This window comes from Panthera leo, chromosome B4 (assembly GCF_018350215.1).
Source record: "Panthera leo isolate Ple1 chromosome B4, P.leo_Ple1_pat1.1, whole genome shotgun sequence".
NCBI classification, from domain to species: Eukaryota; Metazoa; Chordata; class Mammalia; order Carnivora; family Felidae; genus Panthera; species Panthera leo.
Window position 1 is genome coordinate 25,969,887 of NC_056685.1, and position 19,647 is coordinate 25,989,533.

The 19,647-nt window shown below is 36.6% G+C and overlaps 1 protein-coding gene across 11 annotated transcripts in view; it reads left to right on the forward strand.

The window, feature by feature from the left end:
* Nucleotides 1–18,194, forward strand: part of WAC (WW domain containing adaptor with coiled-coil) — an 87,057-nt gene extending 68,863 nt beyond the window's left edge. For 7 of the 11 annotated variants that reach the window (XM_042945218.1, XM_042945212.1, XM_042945214.1 and 4 more), the window contains exons 8-14: nt 4,194–4,463; nt 5,837–5,959; nt 6,883–7,031; nt 9,776–9,894; nt 11,379–11,565; nt 12,838–12,965; nt 14,981–18,194. In XM_042945218.1, the coding sequence (XP_042801152.1) occupies nt 4,194–4,463; nt 5,837–5,959; nt 6,883–7,031; nt 9,776–9,894; nt 11,379–11,565; nt 12,838–12,965; nt 14,981–15,050 (1,046 nt within the window). In that variant the 3' untranslated portion in view covers nt 15,051–18,194. The remainder of the gene's footprint in view (nt 1–4,193; nt 4,464–5,836; nt 5,960–6,882; nt 7,032–9,775; nt 9,895–11,378; nt 11,566–12,837; nt 12,966–14,980) is intronic. The other 4 variants (XM_042945210.1, XM_042945213.1, XM_042945211.1 and 1 more) reach the window with 1 other exon arrangement.
* The last annotated feature ends 1,453 nt before the right edge of the window (nt 18,195–19,647 follow it).

Below are 19,647 nucleotides of genomic sequence, written 5' to 3' on the forward strand. Positions count from 1 at the left end.
GCTCCAGGCTCTGAGCTGTTAGCACAGAGCCCGACATGGGGCCCAAACTCACGAACCACAAGATCATGACCTGAGCTGAAGTCGGACGCTCAACCGACTGAGCCACCCAGGCGCCCCACCTTTTGTGATATTTTAATGATAAAACTAAGACTGCCTTTTGGGGTAGCATATTTATATTAATAAGCTCCATTATTTTCAGTTATACATGTAGATTGAGGCAACTAATATTTTAAATGTATAACGTAACATGCTTTGGAAGGGCGTTTGCATGGGTATGTGTCTTAGGGTGGAGCTATTATTTAAAATAGCATGGAGGGGCGCCTGGGTGGCGCAGTCAGTTAAGCGTCCGACTTCAGCCAGGTCACGATCTCACGGTCCGTGAGTTCGAGCCCTGCGTCAGGCTCTGGGCTGATGGCTCGGAGCCTGGAGCCTGTTTCCGATTCTGTGTCTCCCTCTCTCTCTGCCCCTCCCCCGTTCATGCTCTGTCTCTCTCTGTCCCAAAAATAAATAAAAAAAAAAAAAAAAAAAAAAAAAATAGCATGGAAATATTTATATGAGGAATCTAAAAATATAAAACCAAGCTTATAGATACAGAGACCAGATTGGTGGTTGCCAGGGGGGAAATGAGTAAAGGAAGTCAAAAGGTATAAACTTCCAGTTATAAAATGGAAGCATGGGGACAATAATGTGTAGCATGGCAACTATAGTTATTAATACAGTTAATATTTGAAAGTTGTGCATATTTGAAAGTTGCCAAGACAATCAATCTCGAAAGTTCTCATCACAAGAAAAATAATTTCGTAATTGATCATTTCACAATATATATGGATAAAGATTGTTGAACACCTGAAACTAATACAGTATTGTATGTCAATTATACTTCAGTTAAAAAAAACAATCGTATACTGAAGACCTGCCTTGAAAAAAAAGATTTAGTTTCCCTGTCTTGCATCTTATCCTTAACTCTATTCACTCCTGTATGTTTGTGGTATGCTTTTTTAATTTTGTTTTGCTTTTGTTTCCTTTGGTTTTTAAAGTTAAAAGGAACCTCGGAAGTTCTCTATTTTTTCAAAATCAGCAAGGATGTCAGAATCACCCATAGAATTCTCACAAGTTCAACATATGCTTGGGCCTCCCCAGGTTCAGTAGGAGTGGAGTCCAAGTATCTAGGTTTTTGTTTTGTTTTGTTTTGTTTTAATTTTGTTTCAGCTTTATAGATGATTCTGATCAGCATTTTGTTGAAAACTAATATTCAAAATCAAACCTTTTAATAGAAAAATCCTGGCCTTTCGATCGAGATGTTACTTGTTTAAGGGTCTCATAGGTATTTAGTAGTACCAGCTAGTTTTATACTGCTCATCAGTAATCTTCCACAAAACTTCAAAAGAAATTTATTCTTATGGTAAATAAACATTAAAACTAGGAGGTAAGGATATTTATGTTTTGTTACTTTATTTCTTTATAGTGATGTGTATTAGTTTTCTATCTTGGGAGTGTTTCCTTTTCTTGGATTAAAGGGTAACACTGAAAAGTTTTTAAGTTGTGTTGATTTTTTAAAGTCTGGATAGATTTAACAGCATCAAAATACAGTTGGAGACCGTTTTTACCTTCTTTAGTCATAATATCACTGTTCACGAGTTCGAGCCCCGCCTTAGGCTCTGTGCTGACAGCTCAGAGCCTGGAGCCTGCTTCGGATTCTGTGTCTGCCTCTCCTTGTGTCTCTCTCTCTTTCTCAAAAACAAATAAACATTAAAAACATTCTTTAAACATTAACCAGGAATGGCCCTAAGGGGGGGTGTACCTGGGTGGCTTAGTTGGTTTAAGATCCTACTCTAGATTTCAGCTCAGGTCATGATCTCAGGGTTGTGAGATCCTGCCCCTTGTTGGGCTCCCTAATGACCTGGAGTCTGCTTGGGATTCTCTCTCCCCTCTCTTCCTGTGCCTCCCACGCTCTCACATGTGCTTGTTCATGGGCCCTCTCTCTCAAACTTAAAAAAAAAAAAAATTTGCCCCTCAGCAATATGTTGACTAAGCTGACCCTTGTGGAATATGATCTGGAGAAAACTGTTACTATAGTCTTTACCCCAGAAAATGTAATAACTGACAGCATGTTTTCACAGAGAAAACCTTACTTCATTCAAGTTTCTGTATATTTGTGAATCCAGAACAGCAGGGTTAGACATGATAAGCGGTCTGCTAGGCTTAATAACCCTCCTTTAGTATGTGTGCCTTACAAAAATTAAAATGTCTTATACTTTATGAATTGGTCGTAGTTGATCAGCATAGCCTTGAAATGTATTTATAGCAGCTATGAGGTCCATACTTGAGAGAGCTATTGCCCCTGGTTGTGTTTTACTATTACAGTGGTGGTGTAAAAAGGCTGATAGAGGAGTCCCTTTTCAGTAAGTTTGCTAGTAATTCCCAGCTTCTTTGGGGACATGAAGATCAAAGAATGTTTAGTTCTGAGAATTGGAAATGAGGATTTACAGTTACTACCAGTGTAATATTCCTGAAACTTTTATGCCTCGTAATAGTCTTAATTTGGGTTGTACAATGTATATATGAGCTTGAAAATCATCTTCAAGAAATGGGTGTGTATGGGAAACTAAAGATACTTAAGCAAATCTTCATATTTAGTCTTTAGGCCAGTATTGTAAGAGCGTGTATGAATATCTTGAATAGTTGAGTCTTAATGTTTTTTACCCAGGTGTCCTCTAACTCATTTTTTCGTCCATTAAAGTTACTGTATTAGTAAAATTCCATGATATGAAAATAGTTTATGTTCATCTTTCTGTTGGTAGACATTGTTTGTTTCTAGTTTTGTGCTAAAATGAAAACAAGCATAGTACTATTATAAATATTGTTGAATATTTCTCCCAATTTACATACATCAGTTTCTCTAAGGGTATTCTTCCTAAAGGGAATTACTGAGTCATCAGGTGTGTGCATCTCCACATTTCCTAGATAATGCCCAATTATTCTGCAGTGTGGGTACATCAATTTAGTGTCCATCAGAAATGTTCCTGTTACTCCTTTTCAACATTTGATATTGTCAGATTTTCAAATTTTTGTCAATCTGGTAAGCATAAAAGGATATCCTGTTGATTTGCATTTTCCTGAATATCAGTGAAGTTGATTACCCCGTGTTTTCTAAAGCCATTCAAGTTCCTTCTGTGAAATGTCTTTTTATTTCAGGTCTTCTGTTCATTTTTCTATCATGTGGTTTCTTTCTTGATTTCTAGGTAAAGTACTTCAGTTATCAATACTTTGAATGCAATTGGTTTGTTTTTTGTAATTTTCTGTATCTAGATCTCAAAGATACTTTCCTATTTTCCTTTACTAGTTCTAAAGACTTAAATATGTATACAGAAGCTTGATCTTCCTTAAATTGGTTTTACATGTAAGTTTTTATACTGGCAGGACACGTCTCACTAGCTATGTTCTTTTTCTTCACGAATTTTGTGGCTGTACCAGCCCTTGTCTTTTTTAAGTAAGTTAATAGAATCATCTTGTCAAATGCTGCTAAAAATGCTATTGGGGTTTTGATTGCAATTACGTTGAATCTATATACATAATTTGCATGGACTGCTTTCAAATGATGATAATTTTCCATGAATGTTTTTAAAAGTATGTAATCGTAAAACTCAATTGTTAAGTTTAAAAGTTCAAAGTAGGGAGTCTCCTCATTCATCTGTCCTTCCCCTATTCTGGAGGTGCTCATCATGGTGCCAATCTTGATTTGTATTCAGGCCATTGTGTTTATTAGGAGGGTTGTTACTGTGGTCATAAACATTTTCATCTTAAATTAAGTTCAGGAGAATTACATTGTCCGTTTATCCTAATGGAAGCTTATTTAACGGTGTAGTTAATTCATAACTTTTTGAAACAGCATTACCAGTAAACAGCATGGTACTTTCAGAATCAGACATGAATGTGGTTGAATCACTGCTTTATACCAGGTGTTGTGATTTCAAGCAAGTTCCATAATCTCTCTTTTTTAGTTTTCTCACCTATGAAGTTGGGATATAAAAATGCCCTCCCTCATTATTCTAATCAGTCAAATATTTACTGAGCCCCCTCTGTGCTACCTTGGAAAGATTAAATGAGGTTACTTGAGTTAGGTGTTTGACGCAGGAAAGTTGGTTTTTTTTGCTGTCGGTTCCAGTTTTCTCTATTCAAGTAACTTTTTTCAGCCTTGTTATCTCCTTTTTACCCAGAGTCTACGCCAGGAGACAAATCTGTATCACATTCTTGCACAACTCCTTCCACATCTTCTGCCTCTGGACTGAATCCCACGTCTGCACCTCCAACATCAGCTTCAGCAATCCCGGTTTCTCCTGTTCCACAGTCCCCAATACCTCCATTACTCCAGGACCCAAACCTTCTTAGACAGTTGCTTCCTGCTTTGCAAGCCACACTGCAACTTAATAATTCTAATGTGGACATATCCAAAATAAATGAAGGTAAATTTTCATAGTCAAAACTTTTTAAAAATTCATTTGCATTGGTCTTTGTTTCATTTTGAAATTCACATTTGAACTTCATTTGCTAGGATTTATATCCCCCATAATCCAAGGCCTTTGGTATTGTAATTGCATTAGCAATATTTGGATTTTTTCTGTATATTATTTAAGACTTGCTGTGTACCTGGTAGTTAGTGGAGATGAGCTGTTCTGTGTTTGCGTAATGTGTATGGTGAGTTTTTTTTTTTTTTTTTTTTTTTTTTAAGTAAAAACAGCATTTCCAAAAACTGATATGAAAATACTTGAATTCTAGAATTTCAAAAAAATTCTTGAATTTCAAAAAAACCTCTTGTATAGGAGTACATTATTTGAGATATTAAGCTAATTAATAAAAGTAGGAATTCAGGTAGTTCCTTATAATACTTGAAAAAAATTTGAGGTGAGAAATAACATTTTTCGTGTTTTTCTGGTTAATTGCAGTATTCCAACTTTGCTTGTCAGCATGCTACTTATTTAGGTAGTCACCTCAAAGAAGTCTGAATAAAAATGGATGTAGTTTTAATTCACAAACCATTCAAACAGTCCTAAAGGCATTGAAAAATTTTCTGTTTAGAATAGTCAATTTTGACTTGTGTCCATTGTTGTCCCAGAATATATTTAATAGTAGTGTTAAGTGGTTAATTTCTTCCTTTATCTTAAACATGTAGCTATTTCAGGCCAGTTGGTCAATAATCTTCTGTCTTTATTGTACTTTTCTGTATTTTGATTTTATTGTGTGATAGGTAACTGTGTTATTAAGGATTGTGGGGCTTTTCAACAGTTTGAAGAAATGATAGCGTAAAAAAATGCCAACAATAAAAAATCTTGTATGTCGAAAATACATGGTATTCCTAAATTACCTAGCTTTTTAATGTCTGCCTTTAAAAGATTGTTGGAGTATCAGTGCAGGATTTGAATGGTCAGCTTGTCTAATAAAGCATTTGCATGATATAGCTACCATTTATTTATCCAGTTAATTCCAAGTAACATACTGAGCACTTTAGCAGTGGATGAACAGGTTTCTGGTTATATAATCAAATTCCCGGGAACATGCTTTACTGTTTTTATCAAGTCTTGGAGGAGTTTCTTTAACTGAACACCTAAATTTTAGTGTGAAGGAAACTACTGTTTTCCTTTGCTATAAACTGATTAAGTTTCTTTTCCTCTGTCTTGTCATTTCACATTTCTAGATCCATTTTATTACTCCTATCTTCTAGAGTTCTAAGTTTGAAACACTGTAGTTTTCTGTGGGTTCTTTTGAGTTTTCAAGTTACTACTAATGCCATAAATGCTTCTGTGTTTTTATTTTAATTTAAGGTATAATATGTTTTTAGTTCTTACAGCAGCTGTGACACAAGCCTCATTGCAGTCTATAATTCATAAGTTTCTTACTGCTGGACCATCCGCTTTCAACATAACTTCTTTGATTTCTCAAGCTGCTCAGCTCTCTACACAAGGTATTCATATTCTTAGGTATCACGAGAATTGCATATTAACTTGGAGGAGGGTTTCATAGCAAATTTTTCTTTAGTCTTTGAAGAAGTTAGCTATAATAATGATTTGGGTTTTTTTTAACACCAGTATATACAGTATTTTTACTTACTGATTCTTTCTGAGATGAGGCAAGCTTTGACATTTGTTTTGCAGTATTGCCATTAAACCTGTAATATATATTTAGTTCAGAATTTAAGTTGCCAGTGAAATATTTTACTCCAAAGATAAATGTAAACTGATGCCCTCAATCTTTGTGAGACATTGAATGTATTTTAAGAGTTGACGTTTGGTTTCAGCTTTGATGGTAGATGGGTTTTGACCAGAGGATACAGAAATGCTCAAGTCTTGTCTTGAATAAGCCATTTCTCTTCTCTGTGGAGGTATTCAATGGAGAGGGACATACACAGGAAAAAAGAGAAGTGAAAGGGTCACTTTGACTTGTCCCCCGACCCCAGGTCAAAAAATTGATAAACTGAGCAGGAATACTTGTTCTGAAATTGAAATGTAATAGTGAAAAGACTTCTATTCCTCTGGTTAGCCTCATGAAGCAGGAGATACAGGGGGATAGCCAGGCTTACGTGTAGAATAAGAAAGAGGAAATAAGGATGGTGAGGGTGGCTTCCCATGTAAGAACAGGTTCAGGCTTACCTTCTTGCTCCAGCCTAAGAAAGGGGTTAGGGGAGGCACACATTAGGTGTGCCTGTCTAATCCGCGGCTAATGTAGTCCATGTGGCCCCAGTGAGTACTTCAGGTTCTTGACTTTCTCGGGTAAGTGTTAAGTGTTCTCTTTGGGGGGCAGGGGGCCGGTGAAGAGATGGAAAGACCTCTTCACATACATTGCAGAGGTTTTGGTTTCTTTGAAATTAATTGCTTCACTTTTTTACAGCCCAGCCATCTAATCAGTCTCCAATGTCTTTAACTTCTGATGCATCGTCCCCAAGATCGTATGTGTCTCCAAGAATAAGCACACCTCAAACTAACACAGTCCCTATCAAACCTTTGATTAGTACTCCTCCTGTTTCATCACAGCCAAAGGTATGTCGCTTTTGAGGGAAATTTGGAAAAGAAACCACTCACTTTTGGAAAAACCAACTTAATGTTTTAGAATCTGTAGTGTCGAAAAAGCTCTCTTTGAGAATGTAGGCAGTGGTGGAATGAATGAGGGGTGAGAATAGATGCAGGTTAGACTTGGTAAACTGAGGGCTAGATTAGGGAATTTCATCTGTGCTTCCTCTTTACACACTGATTCTGTTCTCTTACTCGCTTTGGGATTTCTGACCTGGAGAGTGGGATAAAGAAGGATATGCTAATTGTCTTAATGTTTGTAGAATTGTTTAACTCTAAAAGGTAGGAGAGAACATGTTTTCCAGTGGCTCCTCCTACCCCGTACTTTTATTTCAGAGATGAGTCTGTTTCTGTGCTAATGCCTTTAACGTATATATTTAACGTCACATGAGAATCAACGACTGTTTGGTTCATTTAATAGATAAGAAAACTAAGCCTTCAGTTAAATCTAGTTTTTTGTGATGGACTCAGAATTTGAGACCTAGGTCTTTCTGAACACAGAACCCATTTTACTAAGCTATACTGCCTGTGTTTGTCCAGGAGAAATTTTCTCTAGATGGCTCCTCAGGGCACAGTTAGAAAGTTGCTGGTCTGTTCCTTTTGGAATATATTTAACAACAACAGTGCTGCACCCCAATTTTGTACTACATCATTTGAGTCTTGCCTACAGATTCATAAGTAAATCCCAGTCCATGCTCATTCTTGGCTTTGTAGTCCTACTACCAGCAACACATTAAGAGATTTGGAAGTTGGTATGTACAGATTGCATTTGTTTTTTCTTAATGGTAAATTTAGGGAATTCTTTTTAGTTGTTGTAAAAAGCGGGCTGTTTTCAGTCCTTGATGCCAAGGAATTTTTTACTGAAATAAAATCATAAGCAGGAGCCTAAAAATAAAAGTGCCTTGATCCATAACTTGAAATTGATGGTAGGCCAGCTTAGGTCTTCCTGTTGGCTTATCCCTTCCTTTTTCAGTCCTTTATGCATGTTTTAAGGTCAATCTGGATTGAGTTTTTAAAATTCTGACTTAAACTTGTTAGTTTATTGTGCAGTTTCTTATTGTTTGCCTGTATTTTCATGGGAGAATTGTGAGTTTCAGCTAAAGAGACCTTATTCTTAGGCCTTATCCTTAGAGCTTAAAACTTAACTTCAGGGTGGTGTCTTAAGAGTATAATAAATGATGACTGAAAGGGAAGTGGTAGTGTTAGTTTTATAGTCAGTTATAAAATTAGCATTTCAAATCCCTTAAGCATATGGCTATCAATTTTTTGCATTCAAAAACTTTTTCGGGGTGCCTGGGTGGCTCAGTTGGTTAAGCGGTCGACTTCAGCTCGGGTCATGATCTCCGGTTCGTGAGTTCAGATTCTGTGTGTCCCTTTCTCTCTGACCCTCCCCCACGCGCGCGCTCTCTCTCTCTCTCTCTTTCCCTCTCTCTCTCTCTTTCCCTCTCTCTTTCTCTCTCTCTCTCAAAAATAAACATTAAAACAAAATTTAAAAAAAAACTTTTTCAAGTTTGTTTTTTTTTTTTTAAGTGGACATTGGGTATTCTATGGATCTTCTAAAAATGGTCTTTATAAAAGGACATGTTCTTTTACATTCAGAAGTTTGCCAGGCTATCCACAGATTTGTTTTGGAGAAAATGAATCAAAAAAAGAAAAGAAAAAAATAACTGCTATCGGAGGATGTGACTTAATCACAAATGGCTGTTGTTGCCTTTGCGCCTTAATTTGGGGCTTATGTTTAAAACTACTTCTTTTCCCTCTCAGTGGCATCTGAACCTGCATAGTATATATATCGCCACTGACAATTATGGACCTCTTCTTGTTCCACCTCTACAGGGTAACATCTCTTTGAAGACCACTCCAGTTGAATTTTGCATGGGCCATACCTATACCAATATATAGGCCAAACTATGCATTCTCTGCACATGTTGAAATTTCAGCCAGCTGTATTTATGTGATGTGTTAACATTAATTTTTCTTGATCTATAAGTAACAGTAAATCAGAAAAGCTATTTTAGCATATTGGAAAGAAAACTTTCCACAACAGTAGGCACAACATTAGGAGAACTAGTTTCTTAGACTATTGTGCTAAGAAAGTAGTCTTTTTTTAAATAATTTTTTTAAATGTTTGTTTATTTTTGAGAGAGAGGAGGGGGAAGGAGCAGAGAGAGAGAGCGGGGGAGACAGAATGCAAAGGAGGCTCCAGGCTCCGAGCTGTCAGCACAGAGCCCGATGCGGGACTTGAACTGACGAACCGCAAGATCATGACCTGAGCCGAAGTTGGACACTAAACCAAATGAACCCCCAGGCACCCAGAAAGTAGTCTTAACGGCCTTGGGCTGTTTTATGAAGAAATTAGATCCTAGTCTCAGAACTTGACTGTCTTCTAACTACATGAACTTGGGGAACTTACTTGAGTTCACTTCTTTAAATCTCTAGATTTTTCACAGTTTAAGATTTTTCAACCAGATTTGGAGGGGTGTGTGGATTTGGGGGCCTTAAATTACCATGATTTATACTATTAAATATGTCTGTATCGCTAATACTAATTTTATTATGAAACAGAATTAGGACAGTTTGTGTTATCTTAAACAAATTACTAAAGAATAGAAATAATAGGTACTTTTCGTTGATAGTACTTTTGCTTTTATTTAGTTTCCATGGTATTTGTCTTATGTGATAGAAGGATATCTCACCAGATTTTGACATTTCAGGTTAGTACTCCAGTAGTTAAGCAAGGACCGGTTTCACAATCGGCCACACAGCAGCCTGTAACTGCTGACAAGCAGCAAGGTCATGAACCTGTCTCTCCTCGAAGTCTTCAGCGCTCAAAGTAAGTTGATAGGTGTTGAAACATTTTTTCCTTAATATTGCATGCTGCATTGTTTGAATATTATAAATATATATGTGTAATAGAACTTGATCTTGGAAGAATCCATGGATAGCCGTTGTTTTGTGCATTATAAGATTTATAAAGGGAAATCTTATTACAACTAGGTGATTTATCTCTAGTATTGAAGCTGGGTTATTCTTGAAGAAAGTGATTCCTTTCTTTAGAATTTTACTTAGTGGAATATGATGGGATTAACAATATGTGATACTTGTATAAAGAGGGGCACATGAGTGTATAATACTTGTTGGAAATGACATCATTTTTAACCTCATAGCAGTTTTAGATTTTGAGTGTATTGACGAAGCCAAAAATGTTACATCTAAGACTCGGGCCAGTATTTATTTCCCAACTGGTCTGTGTCAGGTTTTCCTGATAGCTTTAACTCTGACCCCTATGTGGATTGCTTGTCAGATAGGGCTGTGTTGTGTTGTCACTTTCTTTGTTAATTAACAAATACAACTTTAAATGATTTTCATTTGATTGATTTTCCTATTTTTATTTCTTGCTATGAGGTGGCAAAATAATTCAACTGTTGTTTTTATTGTTGTTTTCTAAACAAGCATTTCAGAACTTATACATCCAAATGAGAGTTGTTCCCTTCAAAATAATCACCTTGGGAAGCTGTCTTCTTACTCCAGCAATGTTGCCATTGCTCAGAACATTTTTGGGAAACTCTTCTTTTAAATTGTCTTTAGAGGCGGCAGTATTATTTTAAATATCCTCAGTGATGAAAACTCTTCATCCTTTGGGAGATTTAGTTTTTGGAAATAACTGAAATTCATTCAGAGCCAAGTCTGGTGAAGCAGGTAGGAAATCAACTTGGGTGATTAAATTTTTGGTTCTCACCACCATATCCCCAAACCCTAGCCCAAACCATACAGTTTTAAAAGAAGATAACCAATCTCAGAGTGTTACTTTTTTGGTCTTATTTTGCCACTAAACTCCTTCATTGCTCTCCAATAAAATGCCTGTATTTTGCTTCACATTATCTACCCTCTGATTGAGTATTTCGTTCTGATGTTAAACAAAGGCAATAGATTTTTTCCCCTCCATTATCTACATGTATGTAAAATAGAATATTCAGTTCCTTGTATCTACAACGGTTAAAACTGGACCGTTTCTAACATTCTTATTAGTGTCTCTGGTATACGAAATCAACAGTTTCTGTTGTCAAATTTAGAGAGCAGTGGTAGTTTAAATTTAACTGACATTAGTGTTAAAAGGGCTCTTTTTTCCCCCTAAAGTGTGGAGAGGAATACACGATATAAATACAGTTTGGATTTTAAATTCTATTTATTTGATGTTCAAATAACAAATTTTTCTTAGGAATTTGGATATCTGTAAATTAGTAGAAGGTATTGACACTTTCTAGGATACCTACTTTTTTAAACATACTACACATTCAACTTTGTTTTCTCTTCCAGTAGCCAGAGAAGTCCATCACCTGGTCCAAATCATACTTCTAGTAGTAATGCATCAAATGCAACAGTTGTACCACAGAATTCATCTGCTCGACCTACATGTTCATTAACACCTACGCTAGCAGCACACTTCAATGAAAATCTCATAAAACATGTTCAAGGATGGCCTGCAGATCATGCAGAGAAGCAGGTATGTTGCATGATTCACAGAAGATGTTTTACCTTTGGGTGAGTGACGAAAATACAACTTCTCCTTTTAGAAAATCTAATCCAAATCACTGAATTTAAGCTACATTTTAAAATAACTGATTTCTAATTAGATTGTCTGTAGTCATTTTATAAAATATTTGATAAATAACTATAGGGTATTTATGAGGTGACTTTTTTATCCTATTAAAATAATTACTGTTACAGCTACCGTTATCAGATACTCAGCAGTTAGCACCTGTGCTGAGTCCTTTATTTTTCTCCACTTCTCAAAACTGTTAACCGGTGCAGGTAAGGAGTTTTCCCATTTTATCAATGAGTCCCTTACGACCAAATAAATTCTATATCAAGGTCACCCAGTTAAATCATGATGGAGCTCACATCAAAGCCATGGTGTTTTTTCCACTCAGCTGGCCACTCTGATATTTAGAACCCGTTCATGTAGTTAGTCTTCCGTCGTTCTCTCCACTAGATAGACTAGCAACTAGAAGTGAGGCAACAGTTTTGCTTTGTAGTGAGGGACCTTTGGACAGTGCAGGTAACTGCCACTGGCTTCTCCCTTTGAGCAGATCACTGACTGTCTGAAATTTTCTCTCAGTTCACAGAGATAATGTCGTGTGTCTTATGACACAAGAAAACAGTGAGGCCCTTTTATCAGTGTTACACCTGAACTTTACTCAAGCTGACTCAGCATCTTTTTATTAACCACAAATCACGAGATCTATCCTAGTGCTGTGCATTACTGAAATTGGAAATACTGTTTTCTCAAGCAGTTGAAGGGGAAATCTTTGAAAAGTACTTTCCACCATTAGCGATGGGTTTTCTTTTTTTAATTTAATTTAATTCAATTCAATTTTATTTTTATTACTATTTTTTAAATGTTTATTTTCAAGAGAGAGAGCACAAGTGGGGGAGGGGCAGAGAGAGAGGTGTGGATTTAAAGGAAAAGAATTAGGGGCGGCTGGGTAGCTCAGTCAGTTAAGCGTTCCACTCTTGATTTTGGCTCAGGTCATGATCTCCTGGTTTTGTGAGATCGAGGCCTGTGGCAGCACGACATGGAGAGCCTGCTTGGGATTCTCTCTGCCCGTGCCCTGCTTGCACACGCACCCTTTCTCTCTCAATAAGTAAGATAAACTTTTAAAAAAATAAAAGGATTAGTTTGTAATCTTGGTTTAAAGTTCTACTCAGCAGTTTGATGTTTTTTTGGTATGTGATTGTGACATATTTTCCACGATTTGTATTTCTTTAACTATAGGCATCAAGATTGCGAGAAGAAGCCCATAATATGGGAAGTGTTCACATGTCAGAAATTTGTACTGAATTAAAAAATTTAAGATCTTTAGTCCGAGTATGTGAAATTCAAGCAACTTTGCGAGAGCAAAGGTAAGTTTTTCACTGAAATCCATTTTTGTGTGAGCGTTGTATATCTTCACGTGAAGAATATAAACCACATCTCACTTCTGAAATTTAAAGTTCCTTCTGCTATATCATGTTCCATAATACTGTAACTGCATTTTTATAGTTTAATAGTATTCCTGGTGAATGGTAATGGCATCTGGATTTTAATTCTCTAACCCATGGTAAATGCTGTGATAGACTTCTTTTCCCCTTATGTTAGGACTCTGTAAGGTACAGTAAGTTTTAAAAAAATAAAATGTTTGTGTGCCTGGGTGGCTCAGTTGGCTAAGCGTTCAACTCTTGATTTCGGCTCAGGTCATGATCCCCATGGTTGTGAGATGAAGCTTCACAGTGGGGCTCCCCATTGAGCATGGACCTCGCTTAAGATTCTCCCTCTCCTCTTTCTGTCCCTCCCCGACTTGTGCTTGCACGCTTTTTCTCTTTCTCAAAAAAGAAAAAAGAAGTGAAATGTTGCAACACTGCATGTTAAGTATACAGGAATTTTTAAAAAATAAAAATATTTTTTAAAAGTGAAATGTTGGCAGCAGCTGATTACCAAGGGTCTCTTCTTTAATTGAGCGTGGGATTCCGAGGATGCTTGTTTCAGCTGAAATTTCAAATCGTTATTTACATGGTGTTCGGATCATCTGCGGATCCCTTGGGAATTACAGTAAGACTATAGTTGTCCCAACAAGTATATCTATTTTCTGAATTGTTTTCGCTTAAACTCTTCCTGTCTCCTATTTCTTAATCTAGTATCATACTCCAGTAAGGATACCTACATCCCAATAAATAGTATAGATATTTTTTAAATGCTGATTACAGAATGAAGGACAAACTTTTAATGGCTTCACATCCTGTCTGTATAAGTCACTGGTTTATAGGTAGAGTTACTCTTAACATGAAACCACAGATATTTAGTAAACACTAAGTTGGAGTTTATCCTCAACTTGGAAAAGTAACGCATCTTGCAGTCACTAAAGCATCTGGAGGTACATTTTGAATATCACTTGACAGTTGTGTACTCTAGGGTTGCTCTGAAAGTACTTCTAATAGACACAAAGCTTGACTTCATTTTGGCTTGGTAAGATAGACGGTTTGACTTGCAGGAACTTGCAGCCTCAACCGTTGACACAAGTGTACACGGGTAAATACCAGCCCGTCCCTCTTATGATCATGCCTAGTCCACTGCTACAGGCGGTAAATGGCCCACTTCACAGAAGAGAGGGCCAGAAGGGGAACAGTTTCACGAAGCTCCTGGAAATCTAGTTGCCCGTGGAGTTGGTGTTTTACTAACATTTATTTTAAATATTATGTGTCACTTGGACTGTGACGTGGCTCCGTTTTTAAGGGTCTGTATTTATGTTGGGAATTGTTCTTCAAAACGATTAGCCTCCTGCACCTAGTTAATTCTAGGCTTACTGGATTGTGGCCCAGAAGTCATGCAGTCTAGGTTTATCTCCTATTTAATCTCCGCTGCCTTTTGTGTGTGGGTCTCTGATGATACAGTAAACAAAGTACATTTTATAAGTTGGTCTTGATATCGGGGCACCTGGCTGGCTCAGTCAGTTAAGCACCCGACTCTTGGTTTCCGCTCAGGTCGTGATCTCCTGGTTCGTGAGTACAAGCCCCGCATCAGGCTCTGTGCTGACAGTGCAGAGCCTGCTTGGGATTCTCCCTTTCTGCCCACCCCCCACTTGTGCACACACGCTCGCACTCTCGCTCTCAAACTTAAAAAAATTTTTTGTTAATCTTTATATTCAAATTAATTGGAATTTTTAGGAAACTAGGAACATTCTAACTTTTGTCATCATAATACTTTAATACGTATCATATACTCACTGGTCATTTTGTGTTAACAAACCCATATTTAATTACTTAGTCTGAACTGCGGTTACTCATTTTATCTTTTTTTAAGATAATATCTGTAGTTAAAAATGTGGTTTTTGGTAACATTTGTATGAATTACATGAGTTCTAATGCCTTCTTTTATTTTTCAGGATACTATTTTTGAGACAACAAATTAAGGAACTCGAAAAGCTAAAAAATCAGAATTCCTTCATGGTGTGAAGATGTGAATAATTGCACATGGTTTTGCGTACAGGAACTGTAAATCTCTATTGCCCGATCTTAACATTTTTGAGCTGCATTTAAGTAGACTTTGGACCGTTAAGCTGGGCAAAGGAAATGACAAGGGGATGGGGTCTGTGAGAGTCAATTCAGGGGAAAGATACAAGATTGATTTGTAAAACCCTTGAAATGTAGATTTCTTGTAGATGTATTCTTCACGTTGTAAATATGTTTTGTAGAGTGAAGCCATGGGAAGCCATGTGTAACAGAGCTTAGACATCCAAAACTAATCAATGCTGAGGTGGCTAAATACCTAGCCTTTTACATGTAAACCTGTCTGCAAAATTAGCTTTTTTAAAAAAAATTTTGGGGGGTTAATTTATCATTCAGAAATCTTGCATTTTCAAAAATTCAGTGCAAGCGCCAGGCGATCTGTGTCTAAGGATACGATTTTGAACCATATGGGCAGTGTACAAAATATCCTGAAACAACTGTTTCCACACTTGCACCTGATCAAGAGCAGTGCTTCTCCATTTGTTTTGCAGAGAAATGTTTTTCATTTCCTCAGTGTGTTCCATTTCCCTCTGAAATCCTCGATCTGATTTTATCCATTTTTTTTTAAGGCTCCTCTTTTTCTCCTTTCTTAAGGCACTGTTGCTATGGCACTTTTCTATAACCTTTTCATTCCCGTGTACAGTAGCTTAAAATTGCAGTGATTGAGCATAACCCACTTGTTTGTATAAATTATTGAAATCCATTTGCACCCTGTAAGAATGGACTTAAAAGTACTGCTGGGCATGTGTGCTGAAAGTACATTGATTGCTCAACTAGAAAGAAGTGGCCCAATGAACATGGTTGTGGGAGGGGAAAGAGGAAACAGAGCTAGTCAGATGTGAATTGTATCTGTTGTAATAAACATGTTAAAACAAACAAAAATTGTTATTTTTCTTTTCCTTCGGTCAATGCATATTAGAAATTGAACTACCTGGGGATTCTTTATCAGAACTATTCTTGTTGAATATTTATACTTAATTGAAATAATTCCTTAAGGGAGGTTTTGTTTAAAGCATATTAACAGGAAATTGTGTATAAGATATTTAATGAACTAAGAAATTCAACAAGAATGATTAAGTCACTTCCCAAGTGGTTGTCATTTGTTATAAACCCTGGTTTAACCTGTCTTGCTATTATGACATTTCATTTTGAAGGATGTTTGTGTTGTAGCTAACTGTTCAAGTCTGGTGCTGACTGCTGTTCTTAGCCATCACAAAACGCTAAATTTGTGTCATTGGAGCTTCCTTCTGTTACCTGGAAATGGTGGGAAAGCTCAGCTTTGTATATTGTTTCCTAAAGTATATTAAAATAAAAAAAGAAACTATTGCTACTATAAAATTACCTTGGCTTTTTTTTTTTTTTCTTTTCTAAAATATTGGTCACATGGCCTTAGCATGACACTGCCAGTATTCTATCAAATCACAAGGGTTTCTTTGTGCAGAAAATTTAATTTCAATTTCAAAAATCTTAACCGATTTAGAGACTTTTTTCCTATTGAGGCAGATGTATTTATGTGCTTTCAGAACTGCCAGCACCAAGGGCTTATTTTGTGATGTTAGACATGTTGTTGCATTCTGGGATACGAAAATTCCAAAATTGCTCTTGTGCTTCAAGCATATTTAAAGTATAGAAGATAATGCTCAAACCTTGCAGTAAACTTTAAAAAAGTAAACTGTAAGTGATAGTATGGATGATACTTTCGAAAATACATAAATGTTCCAGTGTAATTAAGAGGAATCACAATCTTCTACTGGAAACTGATTTTTTTTTGTTGTTGTTGTAACTTGAGCTTCCTTTTAAAAATGTAAGAAAAGACGACTGTCAAATTATATCCTCATGGAATGTTCATACCTGTAAGATTGTTAACATTTGCTGGGCTTGATTAGTGCATGTAAATGAAACTCCAAAGGGCAATGTTAAGCGAGAACTCTTAACTGATGGAGTCCTGTATCTTTCCTGGAAAGAAGTGAGCAGTTTGTGATGTAGTAGGCAAATGTTTCCTGGTCAGATGGCAACTTGACTTGTGGTTTAAGGTAAATTGGAATTTTATTTGCTAATAGTTTATGGATCTATGTCACCTTATTCATTTGCTTTGAAAAAATGTTTACATCCCTAAATGAATTGCTTATATATATATATATATATATATATATATATATATATATATATATGAGAAGATGCCTAATATGAAATTTCCTGGTGAATTTTTAAACAATTAAAATTTTTGTGGAAATATTTTTACAATATTTGATTCACTTATTATTCTGTAGTAAGTTATCTCAATCATTGCGTTTAATACATTGTGTCCAGCTACAAACCTTCTTGAGATAACCAAGGAGTATTTCTTAAGATAGGCATGATACCCAAGAATATTCTTCATACAGTCGGCCTGTTGCCATGGCTTGGAACACGTATCTCATTTTGATGGGCACCTTGGCTCAGATAATTTGAAAATAGGAATGCAAAGAGTCCCTAGGAAACCTCAGGGTTTTTATTTTAAAAGGACATTAGCAGTCTTCTATTCAAACCTTAAAAACTGGTGTCGTAATAAAATGTATTTTGTGAAGGTGAGTCTGTTAGGAAGTCTTTACCCTGAAGAACCAGATTTCCTACTTTTACATTGTTTTCTGTTTAACTAGTTTGACTAATTTTTCATTTTAAACCTTGGACTATGACTCCAGATTTTAAGCACACTGAAAACACCATTCTTCAGCTCTTTTTAAAGACCTGATGCTTCTTTTAATAACCCAAACGAATGGTTTTATCTTCTCAATTTTATATACATTTCACACTTCTGAAACCTTGGAAAGGAGGTGCTTAAAACTTTGCAAAGTGAATTGTTATCCCATTTCCAACAATCTATTGTTTAAACATAACTAGCTTTAAGGGATTATTTCAAAGGGGGGGGGCACAAAGTAATTTATTCTGCAAACCGGAACTATTGTAGTTGAGGACTTAAAGCTACTGTATTTAGATGTGGGTTTTGAATATACGGATTTCTTTTCAATACCTGTATATATGGCTATATTCTTGTATTTGTACTGAAGTGTACAAAATGACACTCAAAGTAATAAATATGTTTTGACTATATTGTGCAGTTATTTCAGAACAGTCTTTTGAAAGTCTTAGTCTTAGAATGCATAATTTGCATTTGAGTAAGAAAATACCAAATTACTGCAAAAGTTTTACTACGATTCAGTAGTTTCCATATAATTTAATTGCACTATTGTGATGAAAAATTTAGCTTAATCTTTTGAGGTCTTGAGATCCTCTTCTAATTTGCTGTAACCCTTTTTTCCTGACCTCTGAGTTTTGGGAGTGCCCTGAAAGTACAGTCTGCCTAGGTGATGTCATCTTGGCCCTTGGCTCTGAGAATCCCAATCTTCGGTCAGTTTCATCCACATTAACCTCCAGTCTTGAACCCTTCAGCTCTAAACAGCAGTCAGTGTAGATACTTGCCTCAACATGGCAAATTCTCAAAAAAAAAAAAAAAACACAAAAAACAAAACAAAAGCCTTGTGCCTCAGACTTCACTCCCTAGTGTCCCCATTTTCAGTAATTGATCCCGTCATTCCCCATTGCTTGAGACCCAAACGGACGAAGCATCCTTTGTCTAGCACCCTGTATTTAATCCATCAAACCTGGTTTCCAAAATATATTTTGGGTCTGAGCGCTCATTACCTCCATGTTTACAACTCTATTCCAACCCACGATCATCTATGAACCAACCAGACGGCTGGCATGATCGCCTACTCCGCTTACCACCACCACCACACGTACCCAGTCTGTTCTCTATGCCAGAGAGAAATGAGAAGCATGTATCATTCTGGTCGATGACTTCACATACAACAAAGTCCAAACCTCTCCCTGTAGCTTGTGCTCAAGGCCCTGAATACCCACTAGATTCTCCCTCTCACTGCAGTCTCACCTCAGGGTTTTTAAAATACCTGGCTGGAAAGCTCTGTTCTTGGAGACTTGTACAGCTTGCCGCCCATTCAGTCTCTTCTCGAAGGACACACAGAAGCCTGTTCTGACCTCCCATCTAAAAGAACACTGTCACTGTTCATTCATTTTCTTCGAGAGAACAGTGTCTGACACATAGGAAGTACCCCAGAAATACTTGTTGAAAGGGATTAAGAAAAAGGGCTGTGGAAAAAATCAACTTACAATTTGTAAAGAAACTTTTTCTTCAAGGGTTTTGATTTTGGTCCTTACACCTTGGGAGATAGGCATGAAACAGCAACTAGCTTTTTTTCATTTCTCTTTCTTCATTTCTTTTCTTCTTCCCTACCTTCCTTTCTTTCCTTTACTGCAACTTACTATTGGTTACCAAAACCTAAGTCCGTACCTGTTTTAATTGTGAAATGTGGTCTCTAGACGTTTAATCAATGGAACCAGTAATCATTAGAGGCCCCTCAAGGTAGGAATGCTTTCACAGGCCTGTTTGGTTCGGATGACACCTTTACATCCAAGGAAACCGTTCCGACTTTTTAGGACAAGGGTGTAGGCAGAAAACACTTGACCACACTCTAAGATGTGTCAC